The 15,325-nt window shown below is 47.1% G+C and overlaps 1 protein-coding gene across 2 annotated transcripts in view; it reads left to right on the forward strand.

Moving 5' to 3' along the window:
• Window positions 1-4,301: 4,301 nt before the first annotated feature.
• The window catches only part of L3MBTL1 (L3MBTL histone methyl-lysine binding protein 1), a gene marked incomplete at both ends in the record, with an annotated part of 29,488 nt that continues 18,464 nt past the window's right edge, over window positions 4,302-15,325 (forward strand). For both annotated transcript variants that reach the window (XM_079718582.1, XM_079718583.1), the window contains 7 exons: window positions 4,302-4,437; window positions 4,609-4,835; window positions 5,169-5,310; window positions 5,632-5,782; window positions 5,911-6,046; window positions 6,721-6,805; window positions 14,967-15,055. In XM_079718582.1, the coding sequence (XP_079574708.1) occupies window positions 4,302-4,437; window positions 4,609-4,835; window positions 5,169-5,310; window positions 5,632-5,782; window positions 5,911-6,046; window positions 6,721-6,805; window positions 14,967-15,055 (966 nt within the window). The remainder of the gene's footprint in view (window positions 4,438-4,608; window positions 4,836-5,168; window positions 5,311-5,631; window positions 5,783-5,910; window positions 6,047-6,720; window positions 6,806-14,966; window positions 15,056-15,325) is intronic.

Here is a 15,325-nt window from a genome sequence, read left to right on the forward strand (position 1 = left end):
GAAAAACACACACACAGTTGGTGCTGCTAGCCAGGAGCCCACAGCCACATGTGACGGGTCCCAAACATCACAGATGCCCTGGATCCTCTCCCCTCCTGCACTGTCAAGGACTTGTCTTCTAGAATTATTCTTTTTCCCCTGCTCTGTCAGTTTCTTCCTTTATAGGGTCATTTTCATCAACTACAAACATGCTGTAGCATCTTCTATTTAAAAAACAAAAAAACAAAACAAACTCCCCCTTCCCTGAGAACTCATCACTCTCCAAATACCATCCCCCCCATCCATGTTCTCCTTCCCATCACAACTCCTTGAAAGAGTTGTTAGTCCTGTTGTTTCCACTACCTTTTCTCCCATCCCCCTACAAGGACCAATTCTTTCTGTCAGTTTCCCCACTAGAATGCAGACTCCATAATGGAGGTTTTTGTCTGTTTTGTTCATTACAAGTCTGCATTGCCTAGAACAGTGCCTGGCACATAGTAGATGCTCAATAAGTATTGAACTAATCAATGATATCTCTCTAGAACCCACTCTGATCAAGTTTTTGTGCCCACAGCTCCTCTGAAATGGCACTTGTCAAGATTTCTGGTGATTTCTTTATTGCTAAAATGGTCAACGCTCAGCTCTCATCTGACTTGATCTGTCAGTGGCATTGAACACCACTGAGCAGTCCCACTTTCTAGAAAACTTTCTTCCAGAAATCCCTCCAGGAGCCCAGATGCTTCTGGTTGTGCTTTGATGTCATTGCCAGCTCCTTCTCAGTCTCTTTGGCTAGATCTTCTTCCTCTTTCCAACCTATAAATTTTGGTGAGCTCCAAGGCTCCCACCTTTTTCTTTATACTGGGTTCTATAATTTTTTCCTCCCGTCTGTACAGGATGGTTTTTAAATTATAACTCCAGCCTTAACTTTATCCCTTATTTCTAGAATGTAGGCTTCATGAGAGCACTCTCTTGTTTGAGACTATTCGTAGGGCACAGAAGGATGCTGATACCTAGTTGGCCCTCCAATGTCTGCTGAAAAAAAGGCAGAAACCTGAACAGAAGGGCAACTCTCTCAACCACCCTCCCTTCATAGACCTGAAATATATGATAGGCTTTCAGACGGAATGGAATTCTTTCAGGAGTAACCATATTCACTCCTAAAGACTGCCAATGTTTTGAATAAAATGGTTAACTCTATTTAAAAGAACTTAAAATGGTACAACTATGTCAGCTGTGCAAAGCAAAATAATTGGAATTGAAATTCAGGGAATGCTATTATATTTTAACATTTTTTTGAAGCGGGGGAAGGGGGGAGAACAAACCTTGGTTTGACTGTTGCCTTAATTAATCAGGTTATATGTCTAAGCCTTTGCCTACCTGAATATACACTCTCTATCTACTATATAGGACCTACTCTGTATTTTAGGGAGGAAAAGCTGGAAGATAAATCAGTGCTCAAGAACAGCAGGAGGGAGGAATGAAACGTGGGAAAGATAGCAACCATTGCAAGCTGATTTTGCCAGCAAGCAGCTTATTTGTTACTGGAGCTACCAAGCTCCTCAAAATTTCTGTTAAAAGGGAGTGAACTGGTATTTATTGAAGGCCTGCCGGTATCAAGACTTTACATATTTTTTCCATTTAATCTTCATCAGAGCCCTTCAAGATAGATACCATTACCCCCTTCATTTTACACATGAGGAAACTGAGGCTCAGGGAAGGTAAACTACTTACTCAGAATCACAGGTATTAAGGGGGAGCTGAGATTCAAACTGACTTGTGTGTCTTAAGCCTACATCTATGTTCTTTCCTTTAAGCTGTATGCCAAAAGCCGTTGTCAACACCTTAACATTGTCATTGTCAAAACCATTGTCAAAAGCCATTGTCAACAGCCATTGCTTTAACACCTTAAAGAAACCAAGTATCACTTACTCATACACACCTTTTTCCTTTTTTTTTGGCTGCACCGCCAGCTTGTGGGATCTTTGTTCCCCGACCAGGGACTGAACACGGCCCCCAGCAGTGGAAGCATGGAGTCCTAACCACTGGACTGCCAGGGAATTCCCTAGACTGTTTTTTTTTCTTTAATAAATTTATTTATTTGTTTTTGGCTGCATTGGGTCTTCGTTGCTGCACGCGGGCTTTCTCTAGTTGTGGTGAGCGGGGGCTACTCTCCGTTGTGGTGCTCAGGCCTTTCATTGTAGTGGCTTCTCTTGCTGCGGAGCACGGGCTGTACGCGTGCCGACTTCAGTAGTCATGACACGCGGGCTCTAGAGCACAGGCTCAGTAGTTGTGGCGCATGGGCTTAGTTGCTCCACGGCATGTAGGATCTTCCCGGACCAGGGCTTGAACCCGTGTCCCCTGCACTGGCAGGTGGATTCTTAACCACTGCACCACCAGGGAAGCCCCCCTATACTGCTTTTTATTAACAAGTTCAAATTACTGAAATCCAACACAGTACATACTGTGTGCCAGGGACTATTCTAAGTGCTAGGGATATAGCAATGGACAAGACAGATAAAGTCTCTGCCCTTGTGGAACTTACATTTATGTGGGGATGACTGATCAAACACAAATAAATAAATGAAGATCATTATTGATTATAGTGATGGACATAAAGGAAATCAACACAGTTATGAGATAAGAGATAGGGTGATGGGTGTGGTGCTTTAAACTGAGTAATCAGGAAAGACCTCTTCTGGGGACGTGACCGCTGAGCCGAGGCCTGCTGAAGGGGAAGGAGGCGGCCAAACATAGAGCTTGGGGGAGAGCATTCCAGGTGGAAGGAACAGCAAGGGCAAAGGCTCTGAGGTGCGAACGTTTGTCAAGCAATAGAAGGAAACCAGAATCTATCAAGGGTAGAGAACAAGGTGAAGGGTGGTGGAGGATGAGGTCAGAGAGGAAGGCAGAGGTTGGATTCTACACTGTAAAGCACTTCGATTTTATTCTAAGGGCAGCCAAGAGCCCTTGGGGAATTTTGGATAGGGAAATTATGTGATTTGGTTTACATTGTTAAAGATGGCTCTTAGTGGAGAATAGACTGTAGCAGGGGCTGGAGAGGAAGCAGGGAGATGAATTAGGAGGCAATTTCAGAAGTCCAAGGAGAGCTGATGGTGGTTGGGACTAGCATGGTGGTGATGGAGATGGGGGAAGTGGTCAGACTCTGAGATGTGTTTTGGAGGTGGAGGTGACAGGCTAATAGAATATGTAGGGACTTCCCTGGTGGTCCAGTGGTTAAGACTTCTCGCTTCCACTGCAGGGGGTGCGGGTTCGAACCCTGGTTGGGGAACTAAGATCCCACGTGCTGCGCAGCCAAAAAAAAAAAAGAAAATGTATAAAGTTGTTCTGTGCTAAACAATAGCTATGGCCAGCCCTGGTAGCTACTTAAAATTAAGTACAGTTAAACGAAATTTAAAATTCAGCTCCTCAGACATATGAGCCCCATTTCAAGTGCTGAGTAGCCTCATGTGGCTAGTGGCTACTGTGTTGGACAGTATAGGTATAGGACATTTCCATCATCACAGAAAACTCTACTGGACAGTGCTGGGAGGGCATCTAGGACAGTGGCCGACACATTTTAGGAGTTAAGTAAATGATAGGTATTAAGCACATTGTTATGTCACTAGGTCTTCTTTCTTATAAACTTACCTGTTCAACTAACTCTTAATTAAATGTCTCTACTGCCCTGGCTTTATTAAAGCAAAATCATGCACTGCCTGCGTTCTCATACACTACCTCTTTGCTCTTCAGATGCATACATTTCTTAAGCAGATGTTTGAGTGCCTACTCTGTGCTTGGGATTCGAGGGAGTGGTGGACAGGGGGCATAAAAGAACACGATCAGGAAAGATCATCTCCCAGGAAAATGAACGTATATGAGTGAAGGAGAATCTGGTACTTGAAGGCTCTGAATCCCCAGAGGGAGAAGGGAGTGATTCTATTGGGGATGGAGGTGGGGGTTGAGAAAGAGGGGAGTTTGGACTTGGCCTGGGCTGTGCCATGAGACAGCTGGCTGAGACAGCTGGCCAGACAGAACCTTGGCCTGAAACACACTGCCTGAGACTCCCTGGAGTGTGCACATCCGTTTATAAAGCATCCTCACACATGCCCGTCTTACAGAGACTGGGGGAGGTGCAGGGCCTGGCCAGAGCCCTCACCTGAGTGACCTGGATAGAGCCAGGAGCCAAACTTGATGCTGGGCTCCTAAAACACCCTACTCCCCTCAGCACTGAGGCTTTTCTCTGTGGGTGGGCGGCTCCTCCTCAAGGAGGCCTCTTACCTCCCTGATCGCCTTGGGGGCTGTGTTCCTTTTGTAGGCCTACCAGGATGGAGGGCCATGCTGAAATAGAGATGCTGAGGACACTGAAGGGGCCCTCCACAGGGGAGGTCAGCGTGCACCTGGTGGCCAGAGACAGCCCAGGTTCGGGCTCTCACCTGCCCGCTGCTGCCTTTATCATTCCAGGTGGGCATAGCCACGGGTCTGGGGAAGAGAAGCACCCACATACCTGCCCAAGCAGGTGTGGGTCCTGGGGAGGAGATGATACTTTTCACCTGTCTGCACACATGCATGGCAGGATTGGGGCAGGGCCACCAGGTTCATCTGTGTTGCGTCTGTCCGTGTATCTGTTCGCAGCCAGCTCGGCCACCCTTGGTCTGCCCAGCAGTGCCCTGGATGTGTCCTGCTTTCCGCGGGAGCAGATCCATGTGGGCACCCCGGAGCGAGTGGCTGGCAGCGTACCTGTCACCGCCACCGTTCTGCCACAGTTAAGCGCTGGGCCGGCGGCCAGCCCCAGCGCCAGCACAGTGCGACTCCTGGAGTGGACCGAGGCCGCGGCCCCGCCTTCTAGGAGTGGCCTGCGGGTCAGTATCTGTGGGGATTGGGGGGGGTCCAGCGAGCAGCAGCTGAGGGGCGGGGCCTGCGGGCCCGGAGGCGGGGCCTGAGGCGGAAGGTGGGGAAGCTGGACGAGAGGGAGGATTCTGGGGGTGGGACTTGGAGTGAGGGACTCTGGGGGCGTGGCTTGGAGTGCAGACCTCCCCAAACGAGACATTTGCGGGGCCCTAGGGGCGTGGCTTAGGGGGAATGGGTTCCGGGGGCGTGGCTTGCAGTGAGGCGGCTGGAGAGGGACCATGCTGACTAGGGGTGGGTCAAGGGCCAGTACAGGAGCCGTGGTCCTCTGACCCTCCGCACTCCAGTTCCAGATAAGCGAATACTCACCGCCGAACATGGTAGGAGCGGAGCAGCCCCCAAGCCCCGAGCTGCGGCGGGAAGGCGTGGCCGAGTACGAAGATGGCGAGGCCCTGGCGGGAGGTGGAGATGCGGGCCCCCAACAGCCGGGTAGGAGCCCCAGGCCCGAAGCTGGGCCCCTGCGGGATTAGGAGGAGCCCTGAACTCCCTGAGGAGCCAAGGCCAGGGGCGTGGCCCGAGGGGGCGTGGCCCGGGTGCCAGCAGATGTGCCCACGCCCACGGGTCGGTCTTGGGGCGGAGAAGGCTGTGGGCCGGTGGGGCGGGGTGGGAGGGGAAGTAGATGGGGCTGTCCAGTAGGGGAGCCCAAGGTGGGGGGACCAAAGGGGAGGCCAAGCGTGAACTCCGAGGTGGGCGGAGCCTGAGTGTGGAAGTGATGGGTGGGAGGCCTGAGACCCTTTTGGCCCCCTGCAGAAGACCTCCCCCAGGACCCTCCAGAAGATAACCCTCAGGACCCGCCAGAGGATGATGGCACCTGCCAATGCCAGGCGTGTGGGCCTCAGCAAGGCGCTGGTCCAGATCCTGGTGCCTCCAATGATGGCTGCCCCCAGCTGTTCCAGGAGCGGTAAGGGGGAGGGAACTCACCTCTTCTCTGCCTTCGGGCCTCAAAGCCCCACGCCTGTTCAGGGCTTAGGAGAGAGTGTGGATGGTGCAGGGTGGGTAGTTCTTTCCCTCAGGCTGCCCCTCCCTCAGGTCAGTCATAGTGGAGAACTCTTCAAGCCAGAACAACTCCTGCACCAGCGCTTCTGAGCTCCTCAAACCCATGAAGAAAAGGAAGCACAGGGAATATCAGAGCCTATCTGAGGAGGAGTCGGAGCCGGAGGCCATGGTAGGAAGAGGGCATGGGGAGGGTAGGGAGAGGCTAGAGGCTATACCTCAATTCCACTATCCCCTCCATTAATCCAGATCGTGGGGCTGGGCTAGAGAAGACACATAGTGACTCACTCATCATATTTTGGGGTCCCATCCTGAGTCAGATCCTGTACTTGGTTGGAGGGAAATAAATAAACCGCTCTCCTGTTTTTCTAGAGCTCCCATCTCAGTCTAGTGGCAGGGCTAAGTCACATTGACATGAATCAGTAACCAAGTAGATGTGCAGGCAGATGGAAAGCTTCATCACTGGAGCCCCATCTCTGAGCCAGAGGCCAGGGAGCACAGGGCTTTAGTTGCAGAGAAGCTGGAAAAGACAGAGCATGAAAGTTCCACTGGGCAGGCAAAATTGGCACAGGGCAAGTATTTGTGTCCTCAGTTTCCCCACCTGGGAATGAGGAGAATTGTAGTCAGGCTGTGTAACTAGGGGGAGGGTGCGAATGTGAGTCTCTGCCCATGTGGTAAGGGACTGTCTGCCAGAGCTGTGTTCCTGCTCGTAGCCTAGAAGAATATCCATCTGTTTGGGGAAGAACACCATGTGACCAGAGAGCTAGGCAGGGGCCAGGAATAGAGGCTAAGGCTTCACGCCAATCCATGAGGACAGGAAGCTGGGATCTGGCTTGCCTTCCACAGGAGAAGCAAGAAGAAGGAAAGGATCCAGAGGGACAGCCCACCACTAGCACCCCAGAAAGTGAGGAGTGGAACAGCAGCCAGCCTGGTATGATGGCTATATTATATTCATGTGTGTGTACACCTTTAGAAGTGTGAGGCTGGGAGTGTGGGTTACCATTGTGATGGTGTGTTGTACATATACAGATGACCATGAGTTAACATGTGTGTGACAGAGAGAATGAGAGAGAGAGAGAGAGAGACAGTGTTTTTGGTTTGTGCATCAGTATATGTGTGTTCTTGGGGGTTATATCATGTGTTTGTTTATCCTCTTTTATCCAGTTGTGAGTAGGCCTCACAATATCCAAAGACTTGAGCAGCCTTTAATGGCACCATGTGGTGGTGTGAGCAAGTCTGTACTGGTCATTGGTCTGACCTTGCTATTTGGGCCCCCATTCTGACCCTTCAGTTCTAAGAAAAATGGAACAAAGATCATTCATAGTTAGCTCTGGCCCTCAGGTCTTCTCCATTACCATCTCCACATTGCCATGTTACAACAGCCAACTGGAAACAAGTAACATTTATCACACTTATAATCACCTAGATACTGGGTAGCAATGTCTGTCTTCCTCCCTCAAAACCGAATCTCTTCTACTAAGCATTTGTATCCCTGGTCCTTAGTCCAGAGGCTGGTGTGGAGTACCCTCTCAATAAATGTTTGTTCAGTGGATGAATGGAGGAGTTGTATGTTGGTGCTTCCCCTTGGACCATGGCTCAGTTGCATGAGTTCACTGTCTTTCCTGTCCCAGGGAGAACCAGAGAGCGAGGTCAGTTCTAGGACATCATTCTGCCTTGATGGATTCAGTGCCATACAGAGGAGCGCAATCTGTGTCCAGGGCTCTGAACACTATAGTGCCTATTCCGTATTTTGCCCATCTTAGCCAAACCAGATTTTCACCGCTGTCTCTCTCACCCGAGGCTGTCACATCAGAAGCCAAAGTCTTAGCTCTCATTGGTTTATGGCATCTTAAGTCTTAACTAGAGGAAGGAGTTAGGGTCTAACTGCTGTTGGCTCAACTGCTCTATCTTTCTTAAGGAAATACATTCTTTTTTTGTTTTTGGGGTCCGCACTGTGTGGCTTGTGGGATCTTCGTTCCCCGACCAGGGATCGAAGCTGGGCCATCGGCAGTGAGAGCGTGGAGTCCTAACCACTGGATCTCCAGGGAATTCCCTCCCCAGAAATACGTTCTTAAACCAGCATTTTTTTAGCTGGGTCCTGTTGACCAGTCTAAAGTTATCTTTTGCTTCGTACATTTCACCATCTCAACTGTGAACATTAGTGTGGCATTGGTTTCTGGATATTTTCTCCCTTCCGCCTTTTTTCAAGGGAAGAAACTTTGTCAGTAGACAGAAGTTTGCATTTATGGCTAAAATCTTTTTCCACTCATTTTTGGGATCTTTTGGGAGAAGAATAGAGGTAGAGGTGGAGGTGGCAGGGCTGCTTGCATGTCCTGTGTGTGTGGATAATCTGTACTTTATCTACATTCTGTTTGGCAGTTTGATGGCTACCCTATTGGATTCATGTTCTACAGACCTGACGTATCTAGTCCTGATGGAATGTTCCAATAGTTTAAGAGTTAGAACCATGTAACTCACGTACACACACTCAGCCTTATCTCCCATATATCTCCTTCACCTTTTCAATTGTTTTGTGTGAAGCATCATTTTCCTTTTTAAAATTTATTTATTTATTTATTTATTTATTGGCTGTTTGGGGTCTTTGTTGCTGCCTGTGGGCTTTCTCTAGTTGCGGCGAGCAGGGACTACTCTTTGTTGCAGTGCGTGGGCTTCTCATTGCTGTGTCTTCTCTTGTTGTGGAGCACGGGCTCTAGGTGCGCAGGCTTCAGTAGTTGTGGCATGTGGGCTCAGTAGTTGTGGCTCACGGGCTTAGTTGTTCCATGGCATGTGGGATCTTCCCGGACCAGGGCTCAAACCCATGTCCCCTACATTGGCAGGCAGACTCTTAACCACTACACCACCAGGGAAGTCCAATGAAGCATCATTTTCTAACACACCATTGCAAAAGTCTTTATAATTTATATAGTCATTAATAGCTATTCTGATAATTTTAACAGTTACTGATATTCTCATTTCATCTCTCACCTGCCCATATCCAGGTCAAGTATCTGCAGTGGCACTCTTTGGGGTCAACTTGTTATAGCCTTTTCAGATTCAGAGCAATGCTACAAGCATCCTGTTCTATTTCGTTATAGTTACTTTAGACATATATTTTTACCCATTTTGAATTGAGTTATTGTCTTAATTATTTGAATTAATTGTTATTAATTCTTTATATATTCTGCATACAAGTCCTTTGTCAGATTATGTTACAAATATTTTCTCCCAGTCTTTGGCTAGCTTTTTTGTTTTCTTCTGAATGATGTCTTTTGAGGAGCAGAAAGTTTTCATTTTGATGATGTCTAACATATCCATTTTTTTTACAGTTAGTGCTTTATACATATTTTTACAAGAAAGAGCTTTTTTTTTTTTGCCACGATGTGCACCTTGTGGGATCTCAGTTCCCCGACCAGGGATCGAACCGGGCCATGGCAGTGAAAGCTTGGGATCCTAACCACTAGGCCACCAGGGAACTCCCAAGAAACAGCTTTTTAATAGGTTTATAGAGATATAATTCACATACCATATAGTCCACCCATTTAAAGTGTACAATTCAGTGGTTTTTAGTTGATTCACAGAGTTGTATAGCCATTATCACAATCAATTTTAAAACATTTTCATCACTCCAAAGAGAAACCCTGTACCCATTAATTGACATTCCCCTCAAACCACCAATTCCCATCCAGCCTTAGGCAACCACCAATCTATTTTCTGTATATATGGATTTGCCTATGCTGGACATTTCATATAAATGGGATCATATAACATGTGGTCCTTTGTGACTGGCTTCTTTCACTTAGCACAGTGTTTTCATGGTTTATCCATGTTGTAGCATGTATCAGTACTTCATCCCTTTTTTTTCCATCTCTTTTTTATTGCTGAACAATATTCTATTGTATGGATATATCACACTTTATTTATCAATTGATGGATATATGGGTTGTTTCCACTTTTGGGCTATTATGAATAACGCTGATATGAACATCTGTGTACAAGTTTTGTCTGGACATAAGTGTTCATTTCTCTTGGGTATATACCTAGGAGTGGAATTGCTGGGTCATATGGTAACCCTATGTTTAGCCTTTTAAGGAACTGCTAGACTGTTTTCCAAAGTGGCCGTACCATTTTATATACCCACCAGCAGCATATAAGTGTTCTAGTTTATCCACATTCTCACCAAGCCTTGTTATTAACTGTCTTTTTGATTATAGCCATCCTAGTGGGTATGGAGTGGTATCTCTGTGGTTTTTTTAAAAATAAATTTATTTATTTATTTGTTTGTTTGTTTTTGGCTGCGTTGGGTCTTCATTGTTGCACGCAGGCTTTCTCTAGTTGCAGCGAGTGGGGGCTACTCTTCGTTGCAGTGCGTGGGCTTCTCATTGCAGTGGCTTCTCTTTGTTGCGGAACACGGGCTCTAGGTGAGTGGGCTTCAGTAGTTGTGGTACGTGGGCTCAGTAGTTGTGGCTCACAGGCTCTAGAGCATAGACTCAGTAGTTGCAGTGCACGGGCTTAGTTGCTCCGTGATATGTGGGATCTTCCCGGACCAGGGCTTGAACCATGTCCCCTGCTTTGGCAGGCGGATTCTTTACCACTGCACCACCAGGGAAGTTCCTCTCCTTGTGGTTTTGATTTGCATTTCCCTGATGGCTAATGATGTTGAACATCTTTTCATATACTTGTTGGCCATTTATATATTCTCTTTGGAGAAATATTTATTCAGATCCTTGCCATTTTCAAATTGGTTATAAGAAACACATTTCCTATCAAAATACAAGGAGTGCCATGCAGAGTTGGGGAACAAGTTGAGAATATAAATGTGTGATTCAGTACAAGACATTGATCAGTATGCCGCTTGCAGCAGTGCCCTCTTAAATTTACATGCAAAATTCTGTGAATTGCTCATTTTCCTGGGGAGGTGGTCCATGGCTTTCATTAGATTTTGAAAAGAGTCCTTTTTTTTTTTTGCGGTACACGGGCCTCTCACTGTTGTGGCCTCTCCCATTGCGGAGCACAGGCTCTGAACGCACAGGCTCAGCGGCCATGGCTCACGGGCCCAGCCGCTCTGCGGCATGTGGGATCTTCCCGGACTGGGGCACGAACCCGCGTCCCCTGCATCGGCAGGTGGACTCTCAACCCCTGTGCCACCAGGGAAGCCCACAGAGTCCATTTATACTCCGTAGAAACTGAGGGCTGGATAAACAGTAGAGCACAGCATTATGGAGCCTAACCTCTTGAGTTTGGTATTCCCAGGCATAGATCCCTTATACTTTTGGAACACAAGTAACAGGCTCTTCATTAAGCGTTCTGTCTTAAAATGAACTGATTATGAATTGGCTAACCATGCTGTCTAAGAAGTAGGTAAATACAGAGATGTATCTGTAGCAATTTAAAATGAAAAGACCCAGCCAATGGTGGCATCCTGATGACTGCTTGTCATCAGTTGTTCTTGAACCATGGTGTTCTGTTCCTCTCTTTACATTTTTTTGTCTTTCCTGTTGGCCTTCCAGTGGAAGGTCTGGCTAGAACCATTAATTTGGGAATTATCTCTACTGAAAAAACTGAAGCCATGCTGAAGAAGCTTCCAGAGAGAAGATGGGAGGGAAGTACTATATTGATTTCTAGGGATCCACCATTAATGAGCAGCGTTAGGGTGGGAGAAAGAAAAACCGGTAATGGAAGTAGAAGAGGTGGAAGATACAGCCAAGAAGGTACAGCAAGAAGGAAATGCTGAGATGGAACAGGTGGTTGGTAGCACATGGAGATCAAGAGAGTTGAGTAATAAGACAAGATCATTGGATTGTGGCCCTGGTGACTCAAGAGAGCAATTTCATTCATGTGTAGAAGTGGGCTTAAGACTGGGAGATTAAGAAGGGAATTCGTCAAAAGAACGTTAAAGTTCTTCACAATATCCCTTTATCTTTTTGAAGTCTGCAGGATATGTAGTGATATCCCTTTTAAAATTTCTCCTATTATTACGTGTGCCTTCTCTCTGTTTCTTTTTTTCCCCAGCTTTATTGAGATATAATAGTCATGCAACATTGTGTAAACTTAAGGTATACAACATGTTGATTTGATATATTCATATATTGCAAAATGATTACCACTATAGCATTACCTGTTCACATTACATAATTACCATTTCTTTTTTATGGTGAGAACATTTGAACTCTACTCTCTTAGCCACTTTCAAGTATATAATACAGCATTATTAACTCTAATCACTATGCTATATATTAGGTCCCCAGAATTTATTCATCTTATAACTGAAAGTTTGTATCCTTTGACCAACATCTTCCCTTTCCCCTTACTCCCTCCCAAAGATTCCTTTTTTTTTTTTTTCCAAAGATTTTTTTTTTTTTTTTTGGCTGCATTGGGTCTTTGTTGCTGCGTGCGGGCTTTTCTTCAGTTGCGGCGAGCAGGGTCTACTCTTCGTTGCGGTGCGCGGGTTTCTCATTGTGGTGGTTTCTCTTGTTGTGGAGTAGGGGCTCTAGGTGCGCGGGCTTCAGCAGTTGTGGCACGTGGGCTCAGTAGTTGTGGCTCACGGGCTCTAGAGCGCAGGCTCAGTAGTTGTGGCACACGGCTTAGTTGCTCTGTGGTATGTGGGATCCTCCCAGACCAGAGCTCGAACCCATGTCCCCTGCATTGGCGGGCAGAGTCTTAACCACTGTGCCACCAGGGAAGCCCCCAAAGATTCTTAATCAGTCTGGCCAGAGCCTTATTAATTTTATTTGTCTTTTCTTTTTTATTTCCCTTCTTTGATTTTCTTGGAGCTTATTTTACTTTTCTTTTTCTAACTTCATGAGACAGATTAATTTTAATTTTCAGATTTAATTAATTTCAGCCTTCTTTCTTTTTAATATGTTCATTTATGGCTGTCATTTCCCTCTAAATACTCCTTTGGCTGCATCTCACAGAGGTTTTTTTTTTTTAATTGAGATATTAGTTTTGGATGTACAACCTAATGATTTGATATTTGTATATATTATGAAATGATGACCACAATAAGTCTAGTTAACACCCATCACCACACATAGTTAGAATTTTTTTTCTTGTAATGAGAGCTTTTGAGATCTACTCTCTTAGCAACTTTCAAATACACAGTACAGTGTTTTGATTTATTTTCTTTATTTTTTTGGCTGCATTGGGTCTTAATTGAGGCATCTGGGATCTTTCACGGTGGCGCAGGCTCTTCATTGAGGCATGGGGCTTCTCTCTAGTTGTGGCTTGCGGGTTTTCTCTTTCTAGTCATGGCGCAAGGGCTCCAGGGTGTGTGGGCTCTGTAGTTTGTGGTACACGGGGTCTCTTGTTGGGGCGGGCAGGCTTAGTTGCCCCGTGGCATGTGGGATCTTAATTCCCTGACCAGGGATCAAACCCAGGCCCCCTGCGTTGGAAGGCAGGTTCTTTACCACTGGACCACCGGGGAAGTCCCTACAATACAGTGTTATTAACTATAGTCACTATGCTGTACATTACATCCCCACATAGTTTTTGATATGTAGTATTTCCATTATTGTGCTTTTGTTTAACAAACACTAAGTGCCTACTATGTATCAGGCACTGGGCTAGATACTAAGAGTTCAGAGTAAGCAAAACACAATACCAGCCCTTAAAGAGCTCACAGTCTAGCTGCAGAGAGAGCTATTTTGTAATAGTGGTATGTAGATACAAAGGACCTTCAAAGAAGAAACACCTCCTCATGTAATCGAGGAAGGCTCTACGGGGTAGGTGGGTGAATTCAATCCACTTATCCATGCATCCACCTATGCATCCAACCATCCTTCTAGTCATTCATTTAGCAAACATTTGGTGAGCACCTATTCTGTGTAAAAACCCTGTGCTAGGGCTTCCCTGGTGGCACAGTGGCTGAGAGTCCACCTGCCGATGCAGGGGACACAGGTTCGTGCCCCAGTCCGGGAGGATCCTACATGCCGCGGAGCGGCTGGGCCCGTGAGCCATGGCCGCTGAGCCTGCGCGTCCGAAGCCTGTGCTCCGCAACGGGAGAGGCCACAACAGTGAGAGGCCTGCATACCGCAAAAAAAAAAAAAAAAAAAAAAAAGCTTCTTCCTGAGTGACAAACCACTCCACACCAGAATGACCCAGAGCAATAGCCAAGCGAGCCAGAGCTAGGCAGAGCGAGAATCCAGATCAGACAGACGTCGTGGAGACCTAGGAAGGATCCAGTATTTCATAAGGATCTTTTACGCACAGCATCTCACTTGCTCTTCCTGATGACCCTCTCTGGTAGACAAAGTGATCTTCATTTGACAGATGACAAAATTGAGGCACGGAAGTTTCTAGAAGAAGCTGGAGCTATTCACCCAAGCGATATGAATTGATTGTGGCAAATTTTTTCAGGCTGACGTTGGGAGCTTACCTTACATGTTGCCAGCTTTTCCCATCTTTAAAGGATGTTTCGCCTCTGTGTTGGAGGCCAGGACTCCATCTCAGGCTAAATTGAAGGTCCCACAGGGGGGATTCAGCTCCCCCTCTCCAGGACCTGGAGACTCCGAGGGCTGTAGGCTCTGACCAAAGTACGTGTGTGTGAGTGTGTGTTTGTGTGCACTCTGTGTGTATGTCTGGGGTGTGTGTGTGGAATCAGTCTCTACTCTGTGGGCACGCCAAGCACACATACATCCATTTTGTCTCTGTGTGAGCCTATCAGTGCTCAGAGGAAGAAGAATCGGGAGCAGGGGGTTTCTTCTTTCTGTGTGGTCTCTTCTGTTTCTTCCTCATTGCATGTTTTCCTCCCGTCTCCCTTTTTCCTCTTCTTTCCCGGTGAGCTTAGGTGTCGCTGTGATTAAGTCCTCTGGCTCAAGATTTGTCACGCAGCTTCGTCCCTCTGTGGTTGAGACTCTAACCTCTGTTAGTCGCTCCCTAATCCGAAGTGCTTTTGCTGACAGTGGACTGGGGTGGGACGGGGCGGACAGAATTTGGTACAGCCCGCTGTGTGCGGCGCCTCATGGCTGAGTGGTTCCCGAGGGCAGCACGTAATCACAGACAAAAGTTTGTTTTGGAGGTTAAGGTAGAGTTGGGTTGGAAGATAGTATTTGAGGAGCAGCCCAGGGGTCAGCCTGTCTGTCTCCTGCCCACAGCCTCAGGGGAGAAGAAGGAAGGCTGGTCGTGGGAATCCTACCTTGAGGAACAGAAGGCCGTCACTGCCCCCGTCAGCCTCTTCCAGGACGTGAGTCACGTACTTTCCCCCTAGGAAGAGCTTGTCTTCCCAGTCCAGGGACTCACCACCAAACTCAGCCCTTCTGGTGTCTTCTGTGTCTGACATCCCTCAAAGGACTTGCAGAATGGAAGGTGGAAAGACTCGTTAGGGGCCCAGAGTAGAAAAGGGCTCACTGTAAGGGGCTTCCTCGGTGGGAAGAAATAGGGGAGTGGGACCCAGGCTCACCCATCACTGGGCCTGCAGACTTTTGAGTTCTGGTGCTTTCTAATCAGTTCTGAT

The sequence above is a fragment of the Hyperoodon ampullatus genome, assembly GCF_949752795.1.
Source record: "Hyperoodon ampullatus genome assembly, chromosome: 14".
NCBI classification, from domain to species: Eukaryota; Metazoa; Chordata; class Mammalia; order Artiodactyla; family Ziphiidae; genus Hyperoodon; species Hyperoodon ampullatus.